Below are 27,937 nucleotides of genomic sequence, written 5' to 3'. Positions count from 1 at the left end.
GAGCCTGGCGGAGAGGAAGCGGAAAGTCGTAGTAACAAACCGGGGAATCGGAACTTCACGGCTTCCGTAGCGTTCATTGGGCAAAAGGCAAAGAGCGCGTAAAACGCAATCCGCAAAACGCTGCGGTTCCCTGTCTGCACTGCGTCGGCCTGTAAAAGTGAACGGAGACAACACCGGAAACAAGGTGACTTTTATTTCAAAATAAAATATATATAAAGTCAACATTACAGTCTGCAACAGATGATCATTTTCATTATTGATTAATCTACTGGTTATTTTCTTGATTAAATGATTAATTGTTTGTCTGTACAGTGTCAGAAAATAGTGAAAAATACAGACAGCATCCTAGAGCGCAAGGTAACATTTAGATTGCTTACTTTGTCCGTCTAACAATAAAAAACCTAAAGATATTCAATTTACAGTGATGTACAACAGAAAAGTACATTTGAATGCTGCAACCAGCAAGTACTGCATTTTTGCATGAAAAGTAACTCAAACAATTCATGAATTATTTATTGCCAAGTAATTTTCTGCCCATCAACTAATCAGTATATCAACTAATTGTTGCTCTAGTAGACTAAGTAGCTCTATAAATTTCAGAACACTAAACTGATTGTGCAAAGCATGTACCCCATGTGTTATTAGGGCCAGCAAAAGCTGATAACAATTGACAATTGACAATTAAATATCTGTGACTACTAAAATGTACTAGATACAAATTCCAATGCAATGTTCAACTGTTACATTAACAATATTATGTCAGTCCCTACAATGCATTTTTTTTAAAACAACACATTTTAGCTGCAAATATTCAGAATGATAAAAATTCTCCAACACCCAACTCATAAGAGGCATGATAGAAGTGTGTCATTTAACTTGAGTAATTTGAACTATTTTCAGCATCTCTGTTGCTCAAAAGCTATAGGGTGGCCTGGATAACATCATTACAGGCCACTGCTGCTATTTACAAGCTGTGGAAATGACAGCAGTGACTATATTTTTAATAAATATGTATTTATATTTATCATATATATACACTATATAGGCATATTTAAACTATACTGTTTATAGTTTAAATATATATTAAATATAAACAGCAGCATACGACTGTCATTTCAGAAAAAGAAAAGTGGATCAGTATCACATTTTGTGTAAAAAGTTTATTGTTATAACAAGATTTTTTTCACATTTTTATAAAATACAAATTTATCATGTTTTAACAAGAAACTTTTCTTTTAACAATAGGCTATACTATTGATCTTGTTATAGCATGTAACATTTTATGTTATAACTTGATAACATACTGCAACATAAATTTCAACAACATAAAATTCCTCGCATTATAACATTTCAACATTCTTATTATAACATTATAACATTATTGTTATAACGTTATTTTCATGGAAACTGTATATTTCCCGGTGGAGTATTGAGCAAATAAAAGAATTACAACAACCGTTGTCTTTTAGTATTTATTAAAGGAGAAAAGAACATAGAAGTACTCATATAATCATCAGCTCGTCCAGAGACCTGCCACTTATGGTACCATCGAGCGTCTGGCCCAGAGGGATGTATAATCATTTAGACAGTTCAGGCAGTCCTCACATAATGAGAATAATAATAAGAAAAGGTTAAAGATAAATATTATAATAATAATAGAGATAGATTCAGTGTAAGAAGAAACAATTTTCTGCCATTACAGCTATAACAATATAAGTTTTCATGTTATAAAGAGGTAGTTTTGTATGTCGTAATAACGCAAAAATATATTTTTATGACATGAAAAACATCTAGTTATAACAATTTGCAGTTGCAGCGTCATAGCAAATTGTTACAAAATAAGAATTTATTTTGAAGGCTACTACCGGAATGTCAAGACTAACTGAAGCTAATTTGATACTTCCTGCTTTACAAAACATCAGTAAGTACCACAAACATCAGCAACGGCTACGCACCAGAAATCATTTTCTAAAAGTCGACAACCGCCAAGGGGAAGAAAATTTGTACGGAAATGATAATTGCAGATAAACCACACAATTTGTCTGTAACGTTAATTATTTATATAGACTCATTACTAGACAAGATAGCGAACAACCAGCTAACAGCCGTTATATTAACTCAAAGCAACACTTAACGCTAACGTTAGCTGTCGTTAGGATTAACGTTACCGTTAAACATGTAGGTTAGCTTGCAAGCGTTAGCTCAGAGAGACACGGGTCACTCACTTGACTGTGTCTTTGCTATTCCAGCAACATTTAACATTAAGCGTTAGGTATATGTTTATGCTAGTTTCCTGCATAGAAGCTTTTCCTGTAACGTTAAATTATCTAACGTTATGCGCACCTAAAGGACAGTCTTATGGGTCAAGTTCAGTTGAAGCAGCTGTCTGCTATCTTAACGTGTTTAATTATTTTTGTCTGTGTGTATGTGTGCTCCAGGTGTCATGTTTTCCCGCAGGTGGAGGTTTGGCTGGGACAGGTACAGTGAGGTGGACCTTTTCACAGACCGCCATGAGACCAGTGCAGAGACCCTGTCCCAGGCCATCAGAGCTGCAGCGTCTGAGGAGCCGGACTCGGACGGCAGTGTGCTGTTTGGCCATCTTAAGGGCACTGTGGTCGGCCTCAGATATTACACAGGGGTGGTGAGGATCAACCAGGGTCACTGATATTCCCTTAGTGCACTGATTCCCAAAGGAGATAAAACACAGCTGATATAGGTTGAGAATCCTTAAATCATCTATGTTTTACAGGTGATTCTAGGGGAAATGGTCGGTTTGGTGCGACAGCCTCAGAATCCATATGACCGCAATGCCGTGATGGTCAGCAACATTTATGGCAACCAAGTGGGTCATATAAAGCGGGAGCTGGCAGCAGCTTTGGCCTACGTCATGGACAACAATTTGGCTAAGGTAGAGGGGTGAGTAGATTGTTATTGGCCTGTCAGTGTCACTCCCTCCCTTACCCCTTTTTCATACTTTGTGTGATTTTGTGTTTGTGTTTATCATTGTCTTGTTGCTGACTCAGGGTGGTGCACTCAGGGACGAAAAACTTGTTCAACATGCCGGTGATGCTGTCCTTCTGGGGGAAGGAAGAGAACAAAAATGCTGTGATTGAATCCATGGCACGTCACGGATTTAAACTGAACAGCAAACCAACAGGTACACACGCAACCATCCTATCTTGCTTGCCTCCTGATGGGAAAACCTCTGACATTTATCCATGCAGCGCACACGTTGTTGCAGTTGTCAGTATTCATATTGTCATTGTCATTAACTTCACTGTTTATTTTTGTGTGTGTGTCTGCGTGTGTTGGATTTCAGGTGCGAATGAGAAATCATATAAAAGTCAAGGTGCTTGGGCATCGCCATCTAAAAAGGGTTTGACCATCCCACTAACCGCACAGGAGGTAATCAGCTTCCATTTAGTTTATGTAATGTCTCACAGACCTTTATACAACATTTAAAAAAAATTAAATGTCCATGTCATCTACAGCCAGTGAAGTTGATTCCTTTTTTTCCTTTCAGCTAAAGAATGCTTTTGACAACCTTTTTGAGGACTTGATGGAGAGTAAAGATGGAGAGAAAGAAGCAGCCGAGGTGTGTATTTGATCTATCTGTTTGTCTGTCTGAATTAATCTTGTATTTCTTACTACTCTCCTAACACTTATGTCAGGATGTTTCTTATTGTTTTTAACCTCTTTCTTTAGTATGTTGACAAAGTGGAAAACAGTGTCCAAAAGTCTGTTTTACAAGAATTTTATTAGAGCCATTCAGCTTAGACACCTACTTCATCTCTTGCTTTGTGATGCTGATTTTAGAAATTGAAACCTTTTCTATTATTTGGCACATTGTAGGTCATTGTAGATCAGCTAAATATCAGAAAACTTTGACCTCAGTTTATTTCATGTTGCAGTTTTCTGGAGAAATGGCTTCTCACCTCCTAGTTGTCACCTTCTTGCTTCCTGATAAATAGTTGTTTTTGCTTATATCTATCAGCGTCTTAGTGCAGCTTTAATGTGAACATCCAGCTCTCTTTCTCTGCAGTGTGTGGGAACTCCTCTCCTGCCTCACCAGAAGCAGGCGCTGTCATGGATGTGTGCTCGAGAAAACAAATCTGTACTTCCACCCTTCTGGGAGAAGAGAGGTGAGCTGTACTATAACAGCCTCACATGTTTCTCTGCCAAAGAAATACCAGAGAGAGTTCGTGGGGGAATACTGGCAGATGACATGGGACTGGTGAGTAACACACACACACAGTATATACAGGTGAAACTCGAAAAATTAGCATATCGTGCAAAAGTTCATTTATTTAAGTAATTCAACTTAAAAGGTGAAACTAATATATTATATAGACTCATTACATGCAAAGTGAGATATTTCAAGCCTTTATTTGATATAATTTCAAAATCTGAGAAAATTTGAATATTGTGAAAAGGTTCAGTATTGTAGGCTCAGAGTGTCACACTCTAATCAGCTAATTAATCCAAAACACCTGCAAAGGGTTCCTGAGCCTTTAATTGGTCTCTCCGTCTGGTTCTGTGGAATTCACAATCATGGGGAAGACTGCTGACCTGACAGTTGTGCAGAAAACCATCATTGACACCCTCCACAAGGAGGGAAAGCCTCAAAAGATAATTGCAAAAGAAGTTGGATGTTCTCAAAGTGCTGTATCAAGGCACATTAATAGAAAGTTAAGTGGAAGGGAAAAGTGTGGAAGAAAAAGGTGCACAAGCAGCAGGGATGACCGTAGCCTGGAGAGGATTGTCAGGAAAAGGCCATTCAAATGTGTCGGGGAGCTTCACAAGGAGTGGACTGAGGCTGGAGTTACTGCATCAAGAGCCACCACACACAGACGGGTCCTGGACATGGGCTTCAAATGTCATATTCCTCTTGTCAAGCCGCTCCTGAACAAAAAAACAACGTCAGAAGCGTCTTACCTGGGCTAAAGAAAAAAAAGTCCTCTTTTCTGATGAGAGCAAATTTTGCATCTCATTTGGAAACCAAGGTCCCAGAGTCTGGAGGAAGAATGGAGAGGCACACAATCCAAGATGCTTGAAGTCCAGTGTGAAGTTTCCACAGTCTGTGTTGGTTTGGGGAGCCATGTCATCTGCTGGTTTTAGTCCACTGTGCTTTATTAAGTCCAGAGTAAGCGCAGCCGTCTACCAGGATATTTTAGAGCACTTTATGCTTCCTTCAGCAGACGAGCTTTATGGAGATGGTGACTTCATTTTCCAGCAGGACTTGGTACCTGCCCACACTGCCAAAAGTACCAAAACCTGGTTCAGTTACCATGGGATTACTGTGCTTGATTGGCCAGCAAACTCGCCTGACCTGAACCCCATAGAGAATCTATGGGGCATTGCCAAGAGAAAGCTGAAAGACATGAGACCGAACAATGCAGAAGAGCTGAAGGCCGCTATTAAAGCATCCTGGTCTTCCATAACACCTCAGTAGTGCCACAGGCTGATAGCATCCATGCCACGCCGCATTGAGGCAGTAATTCATGCAAAAGGGACCCAAACCAAGTACATATGCATGATTATACTTTTCAGAGGGCTGATATTTCTGTATTTAAAATCCTTTTTTTTTTTCTTAAAAAAAAAATTTTGATTTCATGTAATGTTCTAATTTTCTGAGATTTTGAATTTGGGGTTTTCATAAGCTGTACGCAATAATCATCGAAATTATATCAAATAAAGGCTTGAAATATCTCACTTTGCATGTAATGAGTCTATATAATATATTATATATTTTACACATATCTGACTGCACACATTCAGAATGTGTTACCTTTAGACTGTTATATTATGTAATATCATTACCTCTAAAATAAATATGTGGTTAATGGTATATTGCAGGTTAATTTATACATTAACTCATGATGCGATGTTTGGTCAGTTGCTGTTACTGTATATTAGAGAGAAAAATTTAGAAATTAGGTTCTGTTTTTGTGGTGTGGTTGAAAATGAGGCAGGAAATATTAGCCTCCAAATTCAGGAAATTCAGGCTTGACGCCGTTGCAATCGAAGCAGACATAATTCAACGCCAAAACTCCTGTTTGTTGTTTTCCAGGGGAAAACTCTGACAACCATCGCTCTGATCCTCACCAACTTCCACAAAGGAAAGCCGCTGCCTGTGGAGAAATGTGTAAGTGTAAAAGTGTAGCTCCGTGTGAACGTGTTCTTTTCAATCAATATGCAGTTTGAGTGACTTGTGTTTAACCAGCGTAAAGTGTTTGTTTACATGTGTTCAGGAGGAGCAGTCTTTACCCCTCAAAACCAAAACTAAACCACAGATGACCTCCAAACTAGAAGGTACTTTCAACTTGCAAAAAAAAATGTTCTGCCTCATGTTCAGTCTTCCTTTATATCACAGGATAGATGATGTGGTGTCTCTGTTTCAGGAAGCAGCCGTGCAGGTGATGGAGCAGGAGTGAGTGACGCAGAAGCTGGTTCTCTATGCTCAGACGTGTGAGTGTGATTTAATTGAATTTGCCATGCTCACACTGTATTGTCAGTGATTGTTTTTTTTTGTTTGTATTTTTTTTATTATCGCTACATAATTGTCTCGTGTAAAGATAAGAATGCAAATTTCTGCATCTGGAAATATTTCCATAAATCTTTCCATCAGTCTAAACCTGTTCTGTAAAATGTTATAATGTTTAGGGCGATCAGTGGTATTTTTGATTTTAGTTAGCTCACTTTACTTTCTGTATTTTATACATATTACTTAATTTCTTCACAGAAATCAGTTCAATTTCTTCTTACATAACCTGCTATGCTCCTGTGTGGGTCAGTCCTCAGGTGGAGGTGATCTCTGTTGATTCGCCTGACGTTGTGGAGATAGTGGACACGTCAGATAAAAGTAAGAATTGATTGGCATCTCCATATATTTTTCAATTTTTAAATGTTTTTGCCTTCTTCCATTTTGTTTACATACATTTTTACCTGACATCTCTGCTTGCAGGTACAAAGAAAGGAAAGATGAAAGCCACCAAGCGAAAGCCCAGTAAAGGTACAAGCCTAGTAAACTCTTTGCATCTGTCAAAAAACACACATGTTACATGACAGGGAACATTCTTGAGACCAGTACATTTTTGAAATTCTAATTATGTTGTGGTAGCATTTCTCTGTGCTGTTGTTGTTTGGCTTGTATAATGTCATAAATGACCATTCCCTATGAAGTAAATCATTAATCTGTATGTTTACTGTGCAGATGCCCCAGTATTGCTGGAGGATCTGGACTTTGCTGCAGCACTGGGTGGCTCAGCATCAGATACAAGCTCAAAGAAGAAGAAAACTGCAAAGAAGGCCACTCCCACACCTAGTGAGTTCAAACAGTATATTTTTACCTGCTATTTTATGTTTCACACACTGTATTAATTTAGTGAAAAGAAAGTTGTATGTAGGGATATTGGAGATGTTCATGTACCTTTTTGTATGTGCAGGTGCAGAATCCTCCATCCCTGAAAGTGCAGATGACTTATCAGCTAGAGCGACTCTCATCATCTCCCCACTGTCTGTGCTCAGCAACTGGCTGGTAGGAAGATACCCCTACACAACAAACACACAGAAAAGACAAAATCTGTCACTTAAGTCCTTTTATGTACTGCCCTGCTAATTGGCTTGGTGACAAGTATAGGTGGGTAAAGTGAAAGGGAAGCTTGATTGCTGCTCCTGGTAAAAAATAAAACATGTGTACCGTTACAGCGCAGCAAGAAGAAGAACAAGTGAAATACTAACATGTGACCAGCATTGTCAAAAAAGGCTCTTTTGAAAGTTGGTCATTTTGTAAACTTTTGACAACGGAGATGCCACATTTAATGCTACTTCAATCCTTGAAATCAGCACGTGTCATGTCTTCTTCCCGTGTGTGTGTGTGTGTGTGTGTAGGACCAGTTTGAGCAGCATGTGTGCGCTAACGTGAAGCTAAACGTGTACCTGTATTACGGCTCAGAGCGTAACAGGAGCAAGACCTTTCTATCCTCTCAGGATGTGGTGATCACCACCTACAACGTCCTCTCTGCCGACTTTGGGGTGAGTGTAGACCGGTCACATGTATTTCTGTCGCTGTAAGGTGAGCCAACGTGTTCAGAAAATATAACATGGGAGATAAATTAAACACAGTGGTGCAGACTGTGCATTAATTTATTTTAATATGTAAACCTCCTCTAATGGCAGTCCTGAACCTGGACTGTATGTTTCATTCACGTCAATATTCTGTTGAGAGATGTGTCCTTATATAGATAGAGATAAGGACAGAGATCCTTTAGGTCTCTTTTAAAAACAAGTATAATATGTTTCTTTCCCTTTCAGAATAAGAGTCCCCTCCATGGGATCAATTGGCTGAGAGTTGTGCTGGACGAAGGACACATCATAAGAAACCCCAATGCACAAATGAGTAAGGCAGTGCTCGACCTAAAAGCTCAGCGCCGTTGGATTTTATCAGGTACACCTGCACCTTAACACATACACACAGATAGTCCAGCATATAAATGCACACAGTTTTTTATAATTGTTCGTCAACTCTCCATGATATCGTGGTCCACAACTGTCATGTCTAAATGAAAAAGATTTTATTTACTTAATTTTAAAATTAGATTTTTGTACTAAAACCAAAACGTTTTGATTTAATGGGTAGAATATTATTTTAAACTTAAACCATGTGATTTTGAATACTTTAGTAAATATCGTAATATATCAGGGGTATATCGAGGTAATTACATGATATCACAATAGTACATTTATCCATAGTGTGCACTATGATACTCATTTGGATGGACTATTTGAAGGACATTACACACAGAGACAGTCTTGGTATTAAGGAAGTCATCTAATGTTGCGTGTGTTTGTTCGTTCTTCCATCCATCCAGGTACTCCTATCCAGAACAGTGTGAAGGACCTGTGGATGCTGCTGGCCTTCCTGCGTCTGAAGCCCTTTGATGTGAGAGAGTGGTGGAATAGAGTGATCCAGAGACCCGTTACTCAAGGAGACAGGGCCGGCCTGCAGTGAGTGCTCACCATAGACTGAATAAAACATGGGCACAGTGACAGAGACGTCACCCATCAAGTGGCCATTTGGAGTGTTTGGTACTTCCTCATTGGCTCATTTTTCAGCCCCAGTCGTGCTGCATGGTGCTCACAAAAACACATCACACTGCTGCAGTGTAGCAATAATACTCCAGATGGCGCTATTCACTGTAAGTGAGCAGTGGTACAGTCTGAGTGAACTATGTAATGGACTTACTTCTTACTAGTTAATTAACAAACAGAAAAGTTTTATAATCCATAGTGAGTGTGCTGGCTGCAATTAGCCACTTTCTGTCTATTTAAACGGTACAAAACTTACATTTAGACACTTTAATTTATGTGATTACAGTGGCACGTCTCCCTTCATAGAGTCCTAAATGTAGCAGTCCGAGTGTTGGATGGAAGTCTGTCATTTTAGCTAATATGCAAACATTTATCATATTACACTATTGATAATCAGCCATGGGATATTAATTAACTCAGCCAATTGATTCTGTGGACAGAAACCTTCAGACCCTGGTGAAGTGCATCACCCTGCGGAGGACAAAGAGCAGTGAGGTGAATGGGCGCCCCCTGGTGTCTCTGCCTGAGAAGACAGTATGTGTGGAGCAGGTCGAGCTGAGCCAGCCAGAGAGAGAGGAGTACGAGCTGGCACGCAATGAGGGAAGAAATACCATCGGCAGGTATGTGTCAGTGCGTGTATGTCCATGTATGTCCACGTGCATGCATGTTTGAATGAATCAACTACATGATCTACATGAACTGATCAGCAACAAATAAAGAGGTAGTTAGTAGATGAAATAGCCATTTTGACAGAACATACAGCTGTTGATAGATGTACGCCATGTTAGTTTTTTTTACTGTAAAATGTTGCATATTGCTGTGTTTAAGTTGTTTTCACTGTGTTTGTGTGTGTAGATACATAGCTGAAGGATCAGTCTTGAGGAATTATGCAGATGTGCTGGTTATCCTTATGAGGCTTCGACAGCTCTGCTGCCACCCTGATCTGCTGGCAAAAACATCCTCTGACCTGGGTAAGACCTGTAGTGTGATATGTGAATAACTGAAATATAGCATCTGAACCCTGGGGTAACTCACTTTATATGCAGACAGGCTTGCTGGAGAGTTCTAATGATTTATTTGCTTGATATATTATCCTTTTTATTGGAAAATCTATTCTGATACCCAAGTTCACCTCTGGGCCTTTTGCTAAATCAGTTATGGGTTGCTCCTGTTTAAATAGCTCGGGATATGTAGATAATATAGACAGTTTGCTGTGTGTTCAATGTCATGCACATCACATGTTTATTTTGTTTTGTGGTTTTTCTGGCTGACAAATTTCAGATTATCTTGAATCTATGCTTGAATTTGCTGAGATCACAGTTTGTTGTGAACCATATGAGCCGCCATTTTGTGTAAATCATCCTGCCATAAGCTATCATGAGACTCAGGGAGAGAATTTTCTCTTCAAGCCTGTGTAGTCCAGAGAAGAGGTCTGATCAGCCAAAATAATTGAAAACACCAAGGTCACATAGGGGTTTAACCTGTAGCCTTTGGTGAAGAAAAGTATATTTAGGTCACTTGTTTTTTTAGGTTCAGTTATCTTCATATCGTATCATAATGCTTTTCTTTTTTCTCCTTTCTCCACCTTACTAAACTCTACTGCTAATCCCACTTTTAGGTCTTTCTCTCTTCACTTCCTGTTTAAAAAGATATTTATTCTGAAAGTTTGTTTCTCATTTATTCTTACACATTTTTTTTTTCTATAGCTCTATACGAGCTGAATATTAGGTGAATATGTGTAATCCCAGCCCAACATGTGTAATATGTAACATGTAATCCTAGAATGTAAACACCTCTGTCATTATGAAACACCAGGTTTCCCAAAATAAAAGAGGGCTTGATGTTGGTGTCCTCAATTGTAGCTCTGACCCTGGCCCCAATACATGCTTGAGAAAGATTTCCTCTTTCATCATTTTTACATGTTAATGTATAACATATTTTGTCTGTAGCCGCTGCAGCGACGCCTGCAGAGCTGCGAGAGCGTCTGATAGAGAAGCTGCGGTCGGTGTTGGCAAGCGGCTCTGACGAGGAGTGCTCTGTGTGTCTGGACTCAGTCCGTCTGCCCGTCATTACACACTGTGCCCACGTTTACTGCCGGCCATGCATCGTCCAAGTTATCAGCACCGAGCAGGTACATGTGCAGCCCTCAGCAGACAGCAGGGGTCCGTGATTTCATTTTCATTTGACAGTTTACTTAGAAGGCAAGTTTTCACTATTATGTAGTCAATTATTTTGCTGCTAATCATCAACGGATCCATCTTTTCCTTATGCTGTGTGTGTCTATGCATAGGAAGTGGCGCGCTGTCCTCTCTGTCGAAGCGAGATCAAGTCCAGTGAACTGGTGGAGTTTCCACAGGAGGAAATCGAGGAAGAGAACAGTACAGACTCTGAGAAGTGCAGGACAAGCTCGAAGGTACGCTGCTCATACTGAGGCTGCAGAATTTACTGAGGATAAAAATAGCATAAACACTCTGTAGATCACAAAGAATGCAGAACACTATTTATTTAAACCGTAAAAGGAAATGTGCTAGAGTTGGACCTTTTGCAAGATGTTCTGGTTTTGTGCAACATCTTTCACTTTAAGTTGCCTACAAATCAGTGGTCTTCTCTTAGATTCATTCATTTTAATATTCTTTTTTTTTTTTATGTTCTCAGTTGAAAATGAAATGCTGAAATACAACTCAACGTTTTTCCCATTTTGTAGGTATTCTGATCCTGGAGTTTTCCCTCAATTCTTTAGTCAGACATCAGTCAAAAAGTTGTGTTCAGCAGCATGACAGTGATGGGAAATCGTATTCTACCATGTGACAGCCGTGTTGATCCTCCTTTGACGTTTCATTTGTCTGTTCAGGTGCAGGCGCTGATGGGAAACTTGCTCAGGCTGCGATGTGAAGACAGCAGCATTAAGTGTTTGATCGTCTCTCAGTTTACACGCTTCCTCACCATACTAGAGAGTCCACTCAGGTAAAATACACGTTCACAGTAGAGGGTCAGGATTTTCAGAAGTCTGTTTTAGTGGTCTGAATATATGTTAGCAGTGCACCACAGCTCTTGAGGAGGGAATTTCCAGATTTAATGAATTTGTCTGCTCTGTACTCCCTCCTCTTCACCAGAGAGCATGGTTTCAGTTTTGTGCGTTTGGACGGCACCATGAGCCAGAAGAGGAGGACTCAAGTCATCCAGGAGTTTCAGAGCTCTGCAGCTCACAGCCCTGTTATCATGCTTCTGTCACTCAAAGCTGGAGGGGTGGGGCTTAACTTGACCGCCGCCTCTCATGTTTTCCTCATGGACCCTGTAAGTACAGATTCTGGCAAGGAACCAGACACATTCACATGTACTGTGTACGGCTTATTGTGCATGCTGAAAGGCCACATACAGAAGTTCGTGAGCTAATTTACTGTCTGGATTTAAGTTAACTGTGTGTGTCTTAGGCATGGAATCCTGCAACTGAGGAGCAGTGCATCGACCGTTGCCACCGTCTGGGACAGACAAGGAAAGTCATCGTCACCAAGGTCAGAAAACTAGGACTCTGATATACACTGGAATTTTTTTGCTTGTCTGTATATTTTTATTTAGTGTGCGTCTGTTGCTGCAGTTCATTGTAAAAGGTTCAGTGGAGGAGAGCATGGTGAAGATCCAGAGGCAGAAGCAGGACCTGGTGGAGAAGGCTTTTGGCTCCACGAACACAGATAGGAAAACGACTCGCATTGAGGACATCAAAGCTCTGATGGAGCTGTAGATGTCAGTGGACAGTGGATCTGAACTGCTGTATAAACATGGAAACAACAAACATTGAGTGGTACTTGAACTGTACTGCCAATTGACAGTTCTTTTTTTGGGGTCTCGCAGTTCACATCTGATGGTTTGCAGTGTTTTTCACACATTGTCAATGTTTTGTTCGTGTTTACATTTTTATTTTTTAGATCATTAATGTTCTAAATTCTGTTATTTCTACTTCTACTGAAGGATTCATGTTTTCATACAGATTCATTTTCAGAAAGCACCATAGGGAAATCTTTCATTTTTGTTCAGGTATGATCCGTAGGACCTGATGAGGATTTTGTTAAACGTTAATACCATGGGATGAAGACTGGGTAGAAATACCCACCTGGTGTAGCAGCTTAATTCTTGAGTTGTTAATAAGCCACATTTAACAGCCAAGAAGATTTAAGATGTTCTCTGTTGGATTTGTTTTTCCAACCATCTCTGGATTAAAGAAATGCAGACTGGCATTGTACATTTGTAACTTCTGTATTTAACCAGGCTCAGAACTTCATTGCTTTTAAAGGAGAATTATGTTTATTAAGTGTGCATCTGATTAGAGCTGAAAAAATTAGTAAATTTTGATAATCCATTCATCATTTAAGTGGTTTTCTCCATGGTTCTCAAAGTTGAAGAGGTTTTGCTTTTCTTTGCTTTATGCAACGGGTCGGACAGAACAAGATATTTAAAGACGTGAAGATATTCAACTTGAACTCTGAGATTGTGATGGACATTTTACCATTTTATAAACTAAACAATTGATTTGCTGCCCTATATCCAATCATTACATAGGGTTAAAGGAAAATAAAAGTCATGACACGGGATTGATAAGGTGATCTTTTGCCAGTTTATTAGCGCTTCAACAGGGATGTACAGCTGGAGAATAGGACAGACCTGCAATAACCGATGCCACTACAATTATGTTACTCTTCCACACTCATGCACATACAGGATTTAGCAGGCTATCAAGATTTGAAAAAATGGATTTCTCTTGACCTTGCCAGCTTCTTATAAGAGTGTATTTAATGGACTGAGGAGAGTATTATTGTTAGGAGCTACAGGTTATAGTTTAGCTTAAGATCACACAGCTGGAGTGAAGTAAAGGAGGGACTCCACTTTAATGTGCTATTAGCAGCAGTTACAGTAAGTGAGGTTTTGTAAACAGTGAACGGTAATAAGGCAGCTGGTAAAGCTACAGAAGGAAGTGATGAAAAGGGTCATGGCACAAAGATATACTGATGTGGGTCTGGCAGAGAGATAACATGCAGGGCACACGCACACAAATGCATACAAAATTGGCTGTCGACATCACTAGGATGTGGGTGGAAGTACTTCGTTACTGACCTTTGTTTTAACTGTGCCATGCAAATACAACACCAGACATTTGAAAGCTTAAGTTACAGGGAGCTGGTGAGTGTCTGAGGCACAGATAGGGATGTTTATCTGTTTACTCTGGTGAGGTGAACACTGATTAAAGCAAGATTTTTTTTTATAATTGCCTGAATAGGAGATAAATAAGGAGGAAGTGAGCCAGTTGCTGCATATCTGCTTGAAAGTAGTTTAGACATTTATTGCAGGATAGGAGTTGTGGTAAAATGCAGCAACAACTTCTAAACTTTTTGACTTCCCTCCAGCACGGAGGCTTTGCCCAAGGCCATTTCCTCAGTCTGTGTTGTTGCTGAATGTTTCCACAGGTTAGGAAGACTCAGGATTCTGAATCCATCTCTATCAGATGCACAAGAACTACATGTAAAGCTATGGCAGGCAACTTGGAGAAACTAGCAACAGACAGCTAGATTTTAAAGAAGCCAAAAAATCCCACCCTTTCCTTTTAGGCCTCCCTCCAATGCCACTTCCCCATAACACATTTTTGTGCACAGTGAGTGCACGGGCCAGGTGCACACATGTAGGCCTCAGACCGAAATAACTTATTCACCGTGCTTATTGCAGTCCTGCGATAGTCACAGAAACAGGATTTGTTTTGCATTTTTGTGACAGATAATTTGATTTTTTTGAAATAAAGTGGCTAACGTTATCCTAGCTTTAAAGGAACAGTCTGACATTTTGGGAAGCACACTTATCCACTTTATTCCTGAGAGTGGAATGAGAAAGTTGTAGCACTCACGTCTGTACGGTGAAGGTACCGCGTAGAACGAAGGTTGGAAACCTGTAAAAAGCTAGCCGTTTTCAAACAAACACCTCAGAAATGAATGTGTTGTATCTTGTTCGTTAAATTCATTTAAAAAACGAACCAGTGGAGAGTCCAGGAAATGACTGGTCTCGGCCAAGAAATGGTCAGGTAAGTTGACGATGCACAACTGCATAATGTTTTTTTTTCCGATTGTAAAGTTGGGCATTTTAGCATGGGGGGTTTATGGGGACTGACTTGCTTTTGGAGCCTCAAGTGGCCATTTGAAGAACTGCTGTTTTTGGCACTTTAGCATTGGTATTATTTCTGAGCCCCAGAGGTTGCAGCTTGATTTGATCATTCCAGGCACAACAGTAAACATCTGTGAGATTACAAAAATGTTTGACATGTTTATTGTTTCTCCTAAGGTTTGCCTACATAAAACTATGTGACCAAATCATAGAGCAACTTACAGCAGTAATGACACTGATGGGGCTAGCTGTTTGCCAGTGTTTATGCTAAGCTAAGTTAGCTGGATGCTGGCGGTAGCTTCATATTTACCATACAAACATGTGAGTGCTATCAATCTTCTCATCTAACTCAAATGAGTGTGCTTCCCTAAATGTCCTTTTACAGAAAAAGTGAATGGTAAGAGTGTATGAGAATTGTGTCAAACTTACTCATTCATACACACACTGACAGGATACAGAGTGAGGCTGAAAGTTACACAGGGGCATCCATCCAGTCACCTGCTAATCAAGCCTCTGTGATTGGCTGAGCAGTGCTTAAATCTCCATCCACACAAAGCTTCAACCAGTGCTCTCTGTTGGTCACGCTCGCTTGCATGGCCACTACTTTAAGAAGGAGTCAAGCTTTCGCTCAATGTTGACAAAGGAGTCGTCACCCATATAGTCGATCTGGCCCGCTTCCCAGCGCTGCTTCCTTTCCTCTGATGAAACCTTCTGGGGAGGAGGAACAAAAGGCTCTGGCTGCTCCGTCACATCCTCATGAAGCTTACTCTGCGTGACAGACAGACACACACACACAGAGACAGAGAGAGAGAGAGAATGAATCATTAAACGGGACTGGAGCAATGCTTTATAAGGACTGGTTTCACCTAGTTCAGCCATGCTCGACTGAACTTGCTCTTTTCTACAGTTAACATGTAGGTGTTAGAAGAGTCAATCTAGAAGCAAGACATTTTGCAACACACTTGGCAGATAAGAGTTGACGTTATTTTCTCCAGATGATGAAAGTTGTTTATCCCACATGATTTGAAGGTCTGGATTCCCACAGTAGATGTACACTCAATACCAATCAAAACACAATGGCTCTAGTGAGGAGGGAGAACATTAACAGAGAGTGCAGGAAGACCTAGAATGAAATTCATTAAAAGGTTCCTTCCAGACATACTGTTTTTTAGTATGTAATTGTTTTGTAAAACACTTCATGTTAAAAATTTTTATTATTTTTACTCGTCTATAAACATGGTATGCAAATCATTTTCGTTTTAAAAGTTGCTGGAAGATGTCCAATACTTCCCTGAAAAGTCCATTCTTAGTGTATGTTTAATTAAAACTTTTAAGCTTCCACATCACACTTGTTGCATGTTAGACCCCTGTGATGTCACAAAATCATGCAAGTATGTACACGTCTTAACCTCTGTTTTAAGGGAAGTGCAGGGAAACTTGCCTCCTTTAGCTGATAAACGTGAAAATCGCCTTCTGGTGTCAAACTCTGCACATACATCATTCTGCACAGTGAAGGTTAAACATATAAGTTAGGTAGCAATAAGCTAAACAGATTTTGAGTGAGTGGAAGGGGACTTTAAAGGCTAGACTATATACATCTAACAATGAACAAAACTTTCCTTTTAAAAATGAAAATAAATAATTCAGCTACAGCCCAACCTGGTCTAATATGATCCGTAGCTTATCGTAGCTAATGTTAGCAAACTTTAGACAGATATTGCTGTGTAACAATACGGAGTGTGTTTTTTGATTTTGGAGATAATGTGTGTGCATCCAAATTTCCTGACTCAGGAGAATTTATGAAAAATTAAGGATGCACTTTGATGCATTATCCTGCCTTTACCAGGAAACTGAGAAAAGCTGTAGGTTTTGGCAGCCATTCCTTTTTTGACCTAGTATTTCACTGCTACCCTGTTACAACAGGCAGTGTGGCAGCTTCCCGCTACTCTCCAGGAAATGCATACCAGAGCAAGGTGAGATCACTTAGTAATGAGAGATTACGACAGTCAGGACATGATAATTATGCAACAAGCTAAAAACACAATGACACACATTCACAATCATTCTCCTTCATGTTTCAACACATGCATACAAGGGCGTAAGACTGGGTGGGAAAGGGGAGTGAGTATACAGGGCCCACAAAGATACTAAACTGTGAATATGGGGAGGGACCCTGAGATAATACCTATTATCAGGGTCCAGAATTTTGTTCTACGTGCATGCATGCATACCGACAACCACAACCAACCACACCTAGAACCGAACACTCTTCTTTCACACACACACGAAGACACCACGGCCGCTGACGTACGTCCTCGCTTGCCTCTACGAAGCCACTGCTGAAGGGTGTGTCACCATAGGCCTGCTGCAGTAAAGGCAGAACAGATTTGGTGTACAGCTGCCACCACATGAGCAGGTAATCGGGGTGCAGCTGGCACAGATCAGGGGACAGGGAGTGACCTTTGACCTCGCCCCTCTGAGCATCGTAGGAGTGGTTCCATGGCTTCACCTTGCCCAGAAAGTGCACCACCTTGGCGTCTCGGCCGAACCTGCGAAAACACCGCAGGCAAAGAGAATGTTAAGATGGCAGGAAAGAGTGTGAGAGATTAGCTTCAAAACGCCAGTTTGCTTCAACTTAGGTCTTACTTTTATATGTTTAGCCATCATTTCCATCGCTCATAACAACATTGAAACTACTGTAGTGACGATGTCCTATACTTTAGCCGATACTGGTTGCTAGTTTGGTAATTGTTTGGAACGTGTACTCAGAAAAACAATGTCCAGTCATTTCCATTAGTTTGCAGTTTTGCTCTTCAATTAATAACACCTGTTTGCATCAATACAGGAACTTCAATCAGCTTAGGCCAGCATCAGCCCCAACAACACAATACAATATCATGCCCCCTGTGGCTTGGAGGACAACAACATATGGCTCCTACCACCACAAAGTACCTTTTCACTAAATATGCTAAATATGCATGTTGCAAACTGCAATTTGCAACATGAACCAATTTCCTCTCGTGTTGATTTTACTTAAAATAAACACCATACTTGTGACCCATGCATGAGTGTGCGAGCGCGCTGAAAGTCTCGCAAATGTATCTGCAATTTGAAAGAGGCAATCATTTGTGAAACGGGTCTGCCACCATTTGCAATCTGCACGCAAGCAGTGCCGCTTTTGTGAAACGAGGCCCAGGAATGGAGTGATGTCGCAACTACAACGTCCACTGGTGCAAGAAATAGGAGTGGAACAATTTAACAGTTTAGCCAGACTATCTAAAATTTGGAGATAATGTGTGTGCATCCAAAATGTCTGTAAAAAATCCTTCATTGCACAGTAAACTGTGTGCACACAAGCACCAGAAGTATGGTAAAGCTGATCCAGGATTTGTTTAAAAGCTCTGTGATACTCTAGTACTCGGGTGTCTTGCCCCATCTGACTTATTTTAAGTCATTTTGCAATGTTCATAACTCATATTGTAATAATCCAGAAGAACCCTTTAATACTTACTCCACACAGAAGATAAATAAAAAACAGACAGTGTAGGTGTCGTTACAGTAGTTCCTCTTTTTGAGGCAGAATGGGTGCTGTGCTTGTTCTAAGTTTCAGCAGCTTCTTGTAATTCAGCACCCACTCACAGACATACAGACACACACACAAAACCTTTGAACTGACCTTGGATAAACTTTATGCCTCCCAACACATCCCTCAAGCTTCACTCGAGCTTGAGTACAGAATAAGGGCAATAAGTCGGTTACGCATGAAAAGTATGAAGAAACCCTGGATGCGTTGATCATATTTGTGTGTGTGTGTGTGTGTGTGTGTGTGTGTGTGTACTAACTGTTTGAAAGCTGGCAGGTAGGAGTAGATGGCGATACTGCTGAGGTTGTAGATGAAGGGAAGGTGTTTAGAAATATCTGCCGTTGCCCAGGTGTTAAAGAAACTATTGAGAACCCCCTGATCTCCACCTGCAGAAATGATCAGACACACGCACAAATACGCTCAGAATAATTTCTGGATAAATTAGAGCAAAGTGAGAAATAGCTTGGAGCTCTGATTTGTCATGTTAAAAAAACCAAACAAAAAAAACACACATTTGCCAAAATACATACATTTACCATAAACTATTCTAGCTGTTGAAATCCAGTTAAACACACCTACATACCTAAATGGTCCATACTACGCACACACACATTCAGTACAGTCCCACCCCTCACCTAACTGTGGCCTTTCTGACAAGTGTAAATAGAAATTGAAAAGGAATGTTGACAACTGTGAGAGGATGCTAAATAAATGAGCTACAGTGGAAATATTTGCTGCTGTCTTGTATTTGGTTCATGTTCACACTGTCCAATGACAACCAGGGCTTATAAACAAGAGTGGAATATAGTCATATACTCTTGAATTTCTTTATTCAAAGAACCTGTCCAACCTGCCATCCTTCCATAGTTGGAAAGTTAATTGGCAGTCCCTGTAACTTTGGTGTTTTGATGCCAGTGTCTTAGTACATAGGGATCAAGTAATGACCACAAAATGCTGGCTTCAAAATGATTAAAATCGTGTGGAGTTGTTCAAACCTTAAAACAAAAAAAATAAATAAAATAAAAAAACACATTCCCATTAGCCTCAGCTTTGTGTTTAGTGCCAATTAGCAAATACTAGCATGCTAACACGCTAGAGGTATATGGTGAACATTATGGTGAGCATGTTAGCATTGCCTTTGTGAGCAAGTTAGCATGCAGCTGTGTCTACAGTAAGAGCAGCCTTACAGAGCTGCTAGCATGGCTGTAGACTATTACAGCTGTTTTCCAGAAGAAACAACCATTACCTAGGTAACTTTACTTCTAATGTTTGTATTGACATTTAGGCTTACAGAGGGGTGTTTTTGGGCGTGTGGCTGCCTTGATAGGTAGGCCTCTAAAGCTTCAACACTCACCCCACAATGGTTGTGCTTGTTTATGCAAAGTCTGTTACAAACAAAATGATCAAATTTGCTTTACGTGCTTCAAAAAACTATAGCTGGTCCGTAATAAACCAAACCTCGATGCTCCTAAAACTCCCTTTAGAAATCTATGGTTAAGTTCACATTTGCTATGTGATGTGGATTGTACAAGTTAAGAAAACATTATCTGTAGTTTTCTCTATGCTTAATTTTCTAAATAAATAATTGCTCTATATCAGCATCTGTCTCTTGGTACTTATAATACCTTGCATTTTGTTGTTATTTCAGTTATTGCAGAATCAGTAACATCTTTTAAATAACTTCTCAAATCTCATCTTTAAAAAAAAAAACTAAAAAACCACAACTTTTTATTAATGTTAGTACACGGTTGTAGCTCCAACATGTCCTATCTGTTTTATTATTATTTGTGTTTATATGTTTTTACATGTTATTTTTGTATTATAATTTAATTGTCTGAACTGAATTGCTATATTGCAGTCCTGAAATCTTTTTATCCTGGTTTAGCCATGTAAAGCACTTTGTAACTCTGTTCTGAAAAGTGCTATATGAATAACATTTATTTCCTCTTGTCTCTTCAGATTATGTTCTCACTTCTAATGAGCCTTTGAGGGACAGAAAAAGAAAGGGATAAAAACACTCAGGTCTCACCGTCGAAGCTGCCATTTTCACTGCAGAACGTGAGCAGCTTCTCATGAGTCTCGTTGGACGGTCTGAAGACGAACACCCCGGAGTTGAAGCAGTCAGGCCAACCAGGATCTGGCGATGCAGATAGTTCCTCTCTCTCAAAGAGTTCATCTATATTTGACAGCACCTGAATACATTAAAACAAAGGTCACTTACTTGCTCAGACATAGAGTTTCATTTATCGTTATTTCCACAGTAGTTGTTTGCTGAAGAAGTGCAGTAGTCTGAGGGAAAAATTTTAAACATGCCTTTCAGGTGTTTAAATTTGTCACTCAGATGAAATACTAATCCAATCTCTCTTTTTATCCATCAAACAGAAGGTTCAATAATGTTGTAAGTGTTTGCCCCCCCCTAACTACAGTAAAAGCATACTTTCTCCTCACTCAAAAGTCAGTAGACTACATGATGAAATGAATGAAACAGACTGTTTAATGACGTGATCAAAGGACAATGAGTTAGAGCAAAACAAACTTTTTTTAAAGTTTTTTTTTTCCCCATTGCCACTTTGTTTCCTACTGTTGTCAGTTTTTTTTATTCTCACCAGTGTGTCTGCGTCCATGAACACACACTTGCTGTAGTGTGTGAGAGTCCAGCAGTGCAGTTTGGTGAATGTTACTCCCAGGTCGGGACGCTTCATCAGGGAGAGATGAGCCACATCACCCGAGTCCATAACATCCACCACACGCACCTCATCAAAAATGGAGCGCAGTGCATCTCTACAACACAAGACAGTATGATTAACGTCAATGTGTACTGTTGGCTATAATTTGTGTCTGAATGATGGCCTGAGGGTGATGTGTGTTACCTGCAAGGTTCTGCAACATGAGGTCCTACGAGTGCGACCAGTTTCCTGGTTGTGTTGTGATTTCGTAACGACTGGCCGAGAACCATCGCACCCTTGGCGTAGCTGTCAGTTGTGGCCAGTGTCACAAAAGCTTGGTCTGCTTGGAGAAACACAAAAACAAGCAGTGGAATGTAACATTCACTCAAGTACTGTACATGAGTAGAAATTTAAAAAAAACTTGTACTTTACTTAACTTAGATTTTTACATAAAAATATACATAGCGCTTATCAATATAATGTTATAAAACTAAACTGTACAGAAGTACAGCAGCTTTTCCTTTAAATTTTTTATTCCCCCCCCCCCCCTTTCATTTTCTTTTGAGGTCTGGACAGTACAAACATTATATTTACTTAAGTAAAGGGTCACAACACACACACACACACACACACACACACACACTCTCATATTGGTGTCATTATTTTGTCTTAGAAGCTTAAACCTGTATGGATTGTACGTAATATTTATCAGACCAAGTCTGTTTGAAAATGAAGAATTATTTGATGTGAATAGATGTTAACATCACTCATGATGCATTATTTCTGTGCAGAATTTAGGTTCTTAAAGAAAAGTTCCATTGTAAAATTAAGAATTCTGAAGGTGTCACATACCACAGTTCATTTCAGAAGCGTAACCCAGGTAGCCTAATCAGTGAATTCTGGGACTTTTTTGGTAAAACTGACAGCAACTATGGCCTCACGACAGCCTCACAGCAGATAAATAAAAAGTGCAACAACACACATATGCTCAGGTTTCACTCCAGTCATCCCGTGTCACGGACGTTTCATAGAGGTCAAAGACAACACCTAGACTGTGGATAGTTTATAAAAGCATCATAATCAATAAATTACACAGTGAACTCTTTCCAGCCTCTTCCCCCATTAAGGACAGTGGGACACAGCCAAGCTGAAATGCTCACATGTTGCTCAGATCGCCATAACAACAGGCAAGGATGGGTTACAACCCAGCATGATAACTCATTTTGCTCACAAGGAACAGGGCTATTGATATGTTGACTGACATGGAGGTACACCAGTCAGTTCATGTGCAGGAATCACATAAACTGGGCAGAACGCCAGCAGGGGTTGAACAGGTTAATGAAAACTTTATGAGAACTCCTGGTGTTTCCCCAACCCTCCAGCACACTCATGTTATTTTCTGTGCTATAGTGTTACAGTAATTGATTACCTATTTATCATGCTGTTGATTAAGATAAACAAACTGACACCGGTTATGTAAATGTACAATTTTCTGTTTTCATTACCTCAGTATTTGCTGTCAATGCTACTTGCATGTGACTGTTGCAGCTGTTTTTGTTTTTTTAGAGTGTTTATATTTAAACTTGCTATTAAAGCAAGTGAACTTAGTCAGAAATGGTAAGAAGGCAACATTTTGTTTACTTTCCACAATAAACTTGCTACCAATATCAATGCACCTTTTTCCACATTTCCTCCGTAACAACCATGAACCAAATCCACTGTCCCGTCACATCTAACCCACTCCAACAGTACCAGTATGTCCAGTTTATCTGCAGGCCTATTGTGTGAAGATCAGTGTCGGATGTGCCCCCCCACCATGCATATATTAACAGCAAAAGAGGGGCACACCGCGTCGCTGCTTGAGTGACAGTAGGCCCAAAGCCAGCAGATAGTATTCATCAAGCTGAATGTGTGTGTTGCAAGAGGTTTCTAGGAAACCTGATCAGAGAAGCAGCATTGTACGGTTGCTAGTGTGTGTTTCAAGGAACTTTAAAGTGACCATCGAAACAGTGTAAGGCCTGTCTTGCCTACAGGGCTATACAGGAAGCATTTGTTGTGTTCCCAGAGAGTTATCTGTGGCTAAATATAACAACATGACCAATTACACTTCTAGGTCTAAAGACTGATGTGATGTGTGAATATTAATAAAATGTTAGCCAGTGGCAAAAATGGTCTGGAGTGTGTGTACTTTTTATAATGTGGTAAATTCTTGAATAATCTACATTATATATGTCTAGCTGTATGCAAATATAATGCATAGAGCTTGCGTGTAAAGTGTCTTAAGAACACTTAAGCTTTGTTTCTGTAGCCTATGTAATTTCATGTTAATATGATGCTTTCAAAAACTGTACTCTTTTTATGCATATGATTACTGTTATCAATCCTTTATTATAGGATGTTTTTTTCTAGAGATCACATAAATAGTAATATACTATAAAAAGGTGTGACACTACTACGTGCCCTTTATCGTATTAGAAAAAGGAAACTTCGGAGGCCACACACCGTGGCGCACGTACGCACTAAAACATCCTGTCAAGTTAACCAAAGAGCCCACATTAACACAGGAAGTTAATAGCATCTTCTTTCAAAAATAAAAGCACACATGAGCTATGAAATAAAGTTTGATCAAATAACTGGGGAAAGTTTTGGATATTTGGAGTGCCTTCAAATCCTGGCCTAATTAACCCTTTAGGGAGCTCCTCAATCTTGCCATTTCTCCTAGTGTCTGTGCATTGTGCATGTATTTTTCTCAATTAACAATTTAGTCAAGAAATAGGTCAAGAAGTGAAAATTGCCCATTTTCTTAAAGCCCAAGGTGAAGTCTTTAAATTACATGTAACCAACCAACAGTCTAACCTAATAAAACATCTGTCACTTTAAAGGAATAGTTTGACATTTTTCTTGCCAAGAGTTGGATGAGATAATCAATAGGCTACCACTCATGTCTGTACTGTATATATGAAGGTACAGCTAGCATGGTTTGCAGTCTTTGTGCTAAAGCTAAGCTATTTACATGGAGAAATCATGTTGGTAGTTGTAAGTAATTTCCACTTACTCATTTTGTCACACTCAGAGCTCAACATTAGACCTAGACTCACATGAACCTTTTGTCTTGTGAGATATATCGGAAGAGGGAGACCAGGGGCAATTGTAATATTTTCCTTTAAACGTCTATTTTCCTCCAAGTAATTACTTTACTGCTAATAATGTTAAGAGGGGTTTTTTTGTTTGTTTGTTTGTTTGTTTTTTTCCCCCCATACGGTTCAAATTATTTTAGATGTCAGGCTTCCTCTGCTAAGTTCTCTGTTCTAACTTTATAAAACTGCTTTTTACAAGTGACCTTCTCATTCTCTTTGGTTTTGCTGGGTCTTATACAATCAACTACTCCACTATACAGACGAACTGACAATGAAAGGAACTTTACTTTTACATGTCCTGTGTTAATTGATGATTTGTGTATACTAGAACAAATCAGTTTCTTTTAAATATACCATATTATATTTAGTGAAATGTGTTCATTTTCTAACAAAAGTATGTCAAAACAGACAAACAAGCTGTTTACATTGGGCCACGTGGCTTGGGGGCAATTGTAACACTGTGTTGCAGCCATGATGCCACAACTATACTAGCATAGTTTTTTAGTGTTAATTGTTAATCAAAAACCCAGATATAAAATTTATGCAAGTTTAAATTTGCAGTCATCTAAATTAACCGGATGTTCTCTTTTTGTGTACCGACAGCTTTACTATGGTCCAAACCGCTACAGCAGCTTATCAAATCGAACACATCAACTTTTAAAAATGGACACAGCAATAAATGCACTAACGATTTAAACTCATTACCTCAGCTCTGCCCCTATGCGAACAGCAGTGATTGTCGCAGCTGGTGTTTTCTGCAGCGTGTAATCAAATCGCGATATTAAGGGAGAAGAGGGCAGTTCGCGCTGCCCTGGTCCGGTCCGGAGCGGCCGTGTTCCGGTGTCAGTACGTGTAGTGTCGGCGGAGCCCCGGTGTGTCTTACCTGACATGGTACGATGAGGAGAGTCCGCCGGGGGTGCCTGGGTCGTGATGGGGCAGATGGAGGGTGTGCACTGCCAAGGGTAAAGCTTCAGCAGCTGAGAGCAGTTCAACACAGGAATTAAGCCCCACATTTTCCGGGTCATGTGACCAGTGACAGTTGACACGCCCCCCTGCGTTTTCTCTTTCTACTTCCATTTGGGGTGGGAAAATTAATCACAAAAAATAAACAACACTTATTGGCCTGTAGAAAACTAGTGAAAGAAGTACAGTAGCAATACCACAGTGTAGAAATACTCTATTACAACTAAATGTAGTACACCTAAAACTATTTGGATCACAATATACTAAACTAGCCTGCCAAAAGCAAAAATAGCCTATTATTTATGGTTTGTTTGTTGTTGTACTATTACTACATTTGCACCAGAAGAATAACTTGTAAGAATGAGAAACTAATTATGTCTATTACTGACTTAAGGTCAAGTTATCAGAAATGACAGTTAATACATAATAGCAATATATCCTGTTTGCTACACGTGTTGTGGTGCACAAACACAGCAGTAGGACAACCTTCACTACCCAGACAAAAAGCTCCTCTGTACTCCATCAGCTTGAGTCAGCACTGCCTCTGAGTGGTCATGATTTCACATTACAGCTGATTAAAGCATCAAAGGCTCAACCAAACATGGACATACAGGTGGGTGTAGGGATCACTCCCAGCTGTTACTACATTACAAATAAGTAAAGACGAAAGAGTGTGTGATGCAAAAAAAGTATGGTCTTTTAACTTAATGGATAGGTCTAGGTTTTTTCAAGTCTGTCTGAATGCAATACTCACGTACTTGCAGTCACCCACCTCTCCATACAAGCTGTGAAGAGATCCCATTGGAGGGTAGCTGCACTGTTAGAAATGGGGACAGAATTAAAGTGGGTAACTTCCAAAGTTACAGTCTTTTTAGTATGTCTATGAAGATTCTCAGTCATCCAGGTCATAGTTATCCAACGAAGATTAAAATCAAGGGCAACTGGACTTGGTTGAAGATACTGGAAGACGTTTCGTCCCTCATCCAAAGGACTTCTTCAGTTCTGACTGACTGGCAGGGAAACTCAGCTATTTAACCTCAGTGGGGTCGTTGGCCCGGGTCATCGATACCGCTGGTTCGTTAGTGTTCCTTGTTGCTGTGACGACAGTCGTTACAGTCGTTAAGACTACCTGTGGCCAAGACTGAACGACCATCGTTGGTATCTTCACTTGAGGCCAATAGGTTACGTTTGTTGAGTTTCCTGGGAAGTGATGAAAGGACAGCATTGTAAGTGGGGGATAAGTGGTGGCGTAGACCCCCTCCCCTGTTCAATGACGGCTTCTCGACCCTGGTGCAGATGGCTTCCTTGACACCTCTTTCAAACCATCCATCTTCTCTGTCTAAAATGTGCACCTGGTGGTCCTCAAACGAGTGTCCTCTGTCCTTCAGATGTAAGTAGACTGCAGAGTCTTGACCTGAGGAGTTGGCCCTTCTGTGTTGAGCCATGCGTTTGTGTAGTGGTTGTTTAGTCTCCCCAATATACAGGTCTGTGCATTCCTCACTGCATTGGACCAAATACACTAGATTGCTTTTCTTGTGTTTGGGTGTGCGGTCTTTGGGGTGTACCAGCATCTGTCTTAGTGTGTTCTTGGGTTTAAAAAACACAGGGATGTTAGTACAGTCTTTTTAGTACAAACTTCTTCTGTTTTCTTAGAAAGTTTTTCCTTTCTGAGTTGTAGGGAGAAGTTATCTTAAATCAAAACAATACTTTGTTCCTGCTGCTGTCATGGTGTTTAACATCCAAACTGCTACTGACACTGTAACACTGTTTGTAAATGGTGTCTTGGTGCTGTGCCTATCTTTGTCTATTACTGTTCTTTTTATAAAATGTCTTTACTCTTTTACTGTTCATATTTTTGTTCTGATACTGTTTTGTACTGTATCCACCCCTATATGCAACTCTGACCAAATACATTACCTCTTTTGGATCAAAAAATTAAATGTGAATTTGAATCAAAGAGTAACATGGATTCAGAAGGGGTGTGCAGAAGGGGAGAACTCTTTAAAGTGTCGGTCTTGTTTCTTTAAGACATCTTCCTCGTGAACATCTGGGTTTCCTTTCTTTTTTTCTTTTTTTGTTATTAGAAATTGTTAAGGCTAAACTGAAAACCAACCTGTGCAACATGAGAATGATGATCCTTTTAAAATAAAGGCCTTTAACTCCAATAATAATGCTGATATCAGTATATTTTAGTAGCAGTAGTCACAGACATATTTGTCTAGTAATGTTTTTTGTATCACAATATTTCTAAGCTCAATAATAACCATCTGCCATACATCATTAAAAGTCTGTTTATAAATTCAGAACATTTGGGCTTTTAAAGTATATTTGTGTGTGTGCTGTATGTTTATGTGGTT

At 39.8% G+C, this 27,937-nt stretch overlaps 2 protein-coding genes across 7 annotated transcripts; one reads left to right on the top strand and one right to left on the bottom strand.

Moving 5' to 3' along the window:
- Positions 1 to 48: 48 nt before the first annotated feature.
- Positions 49 to 13,676, top strand: hltf (helicase-like transcription factor). Of its 3 annotated transcripts, none has more exons than XM_038729642.1 (25): positions 49 to 184; positions 2,439 to 2,641; positions 2,750 to 2,916; positions 3,024 to 3,157; positions 3,320 to 3,405; positions 3,524 to 3,595; positions 4,043 to 4,234; positions 6,071 to 6,145; positions 6,252 to 6,312; positions 6,402 to 6,468; positions 6,795 to 6,862; positions 6,965 to 7,012; positions 7,214 to 7,324; positions 7,446 to 7,537; positions 7,891 to 8,034; positions 8,314 to 8,446; positions 8,871 to 9,006; positions 9,531 to 9,710; positions 9,946 to 10,061; positions 11,040 to 11,221; positions 11,381 to 11,503; positions 11,942 to 12,054; positions 12,204 to 12,384; positions 12,522 to 12,602; positions 12,686 to 13,676. In XM_038729642.1, the coding sequence occupies exons 2-25, from the start codon at positions 2,444 to 2,446 to the stop codon at positions 12,827 to 12,829; spliced, it is 2,904 nt and encodes a 967-aa protein (XP_038585570.1). In that variant the 5' UTR covers positions 49 to 184; positions 2,439 to 2,443; the 3' UTR covers positions 12,830 to 13,676. The 3 variants fall into 3 exon arrangements, with proteins under 3 accessions (XP_038585570.1, XP_038585568.1, XP_038585569.1); XM_038729640.1 differs by lacking the exon at positions 49 to 184 and adding an exon at positions 1,855 to 1,921; XM_038729641.1 differs by lacking the exon at positions 49 to 184 and adding an exon at positions 1,912 to 2,003.
- Positions 13,677 to 13,678: 2 nt separating this feature from the next.
- On the bottom strand, positions 13,679 to 25,642 carry LOC119910845 (glycogenin-1-like). 4 transcript variants are annotated; one of them, XM_038729648.1, is made up of 7 exons: positions 25,501 to 25,642; positions 21,685 to 21,823; positions 21,421 to 21,595; positions 20,844 to 21,006; positions 19,074 to 19,200; positions 17,543 to 17,780; positions 13,679 to 15,999 (listed from the first exon to the last, which is right to left on the bottom strand). In XM_038729648.1, exons 1-7 carry the CDS (start codon positions 25,640 to 25,642, stop codon positions 15,832 to 15,834), a joined length of 1,152 nt encoding a protein of 383 aa, XP_038585576.1. In that variant the 3' UTR covers positions 13,679 to 15,831. The 4 variants fall into 4 exon arrangements, with proteins under 4 accessions (XP_038585576.1, XP_038585578.1, XP_038585577.1 ...); XM_038729650.1 differs by having other exon boundaries at positions 17,555 to 17,780; XM_038729649.1 differs by having other exon boundaries at positions 21,685 to 21,820.
- Between the last annotated feature and the right edge of the window lie 2,295 nt (positions 25,643 to 27,937).

This window comes from Micropterus salmoides, unplaced genomic scaffold (assembly GCF_014851395.1).
Source record: "Micropterus salmoides isolate LMB-PRFRI ecotype aquatic unplaced genomic scaffold, ASM1485139v1 Ms_hic_scaffold_19, whole genome shotgun sequence".
In the NCBI taxonomy this organism is placed as follows: Eukaryota; Metazoa; Chordata; class Actinopteri; order Centrarchiformes; family Centrarchidae; genus Micropterus; species Micropterus salmoides.
This window is presented reverse-complemented; position numbering and strand designations above follow the sequence as displayed.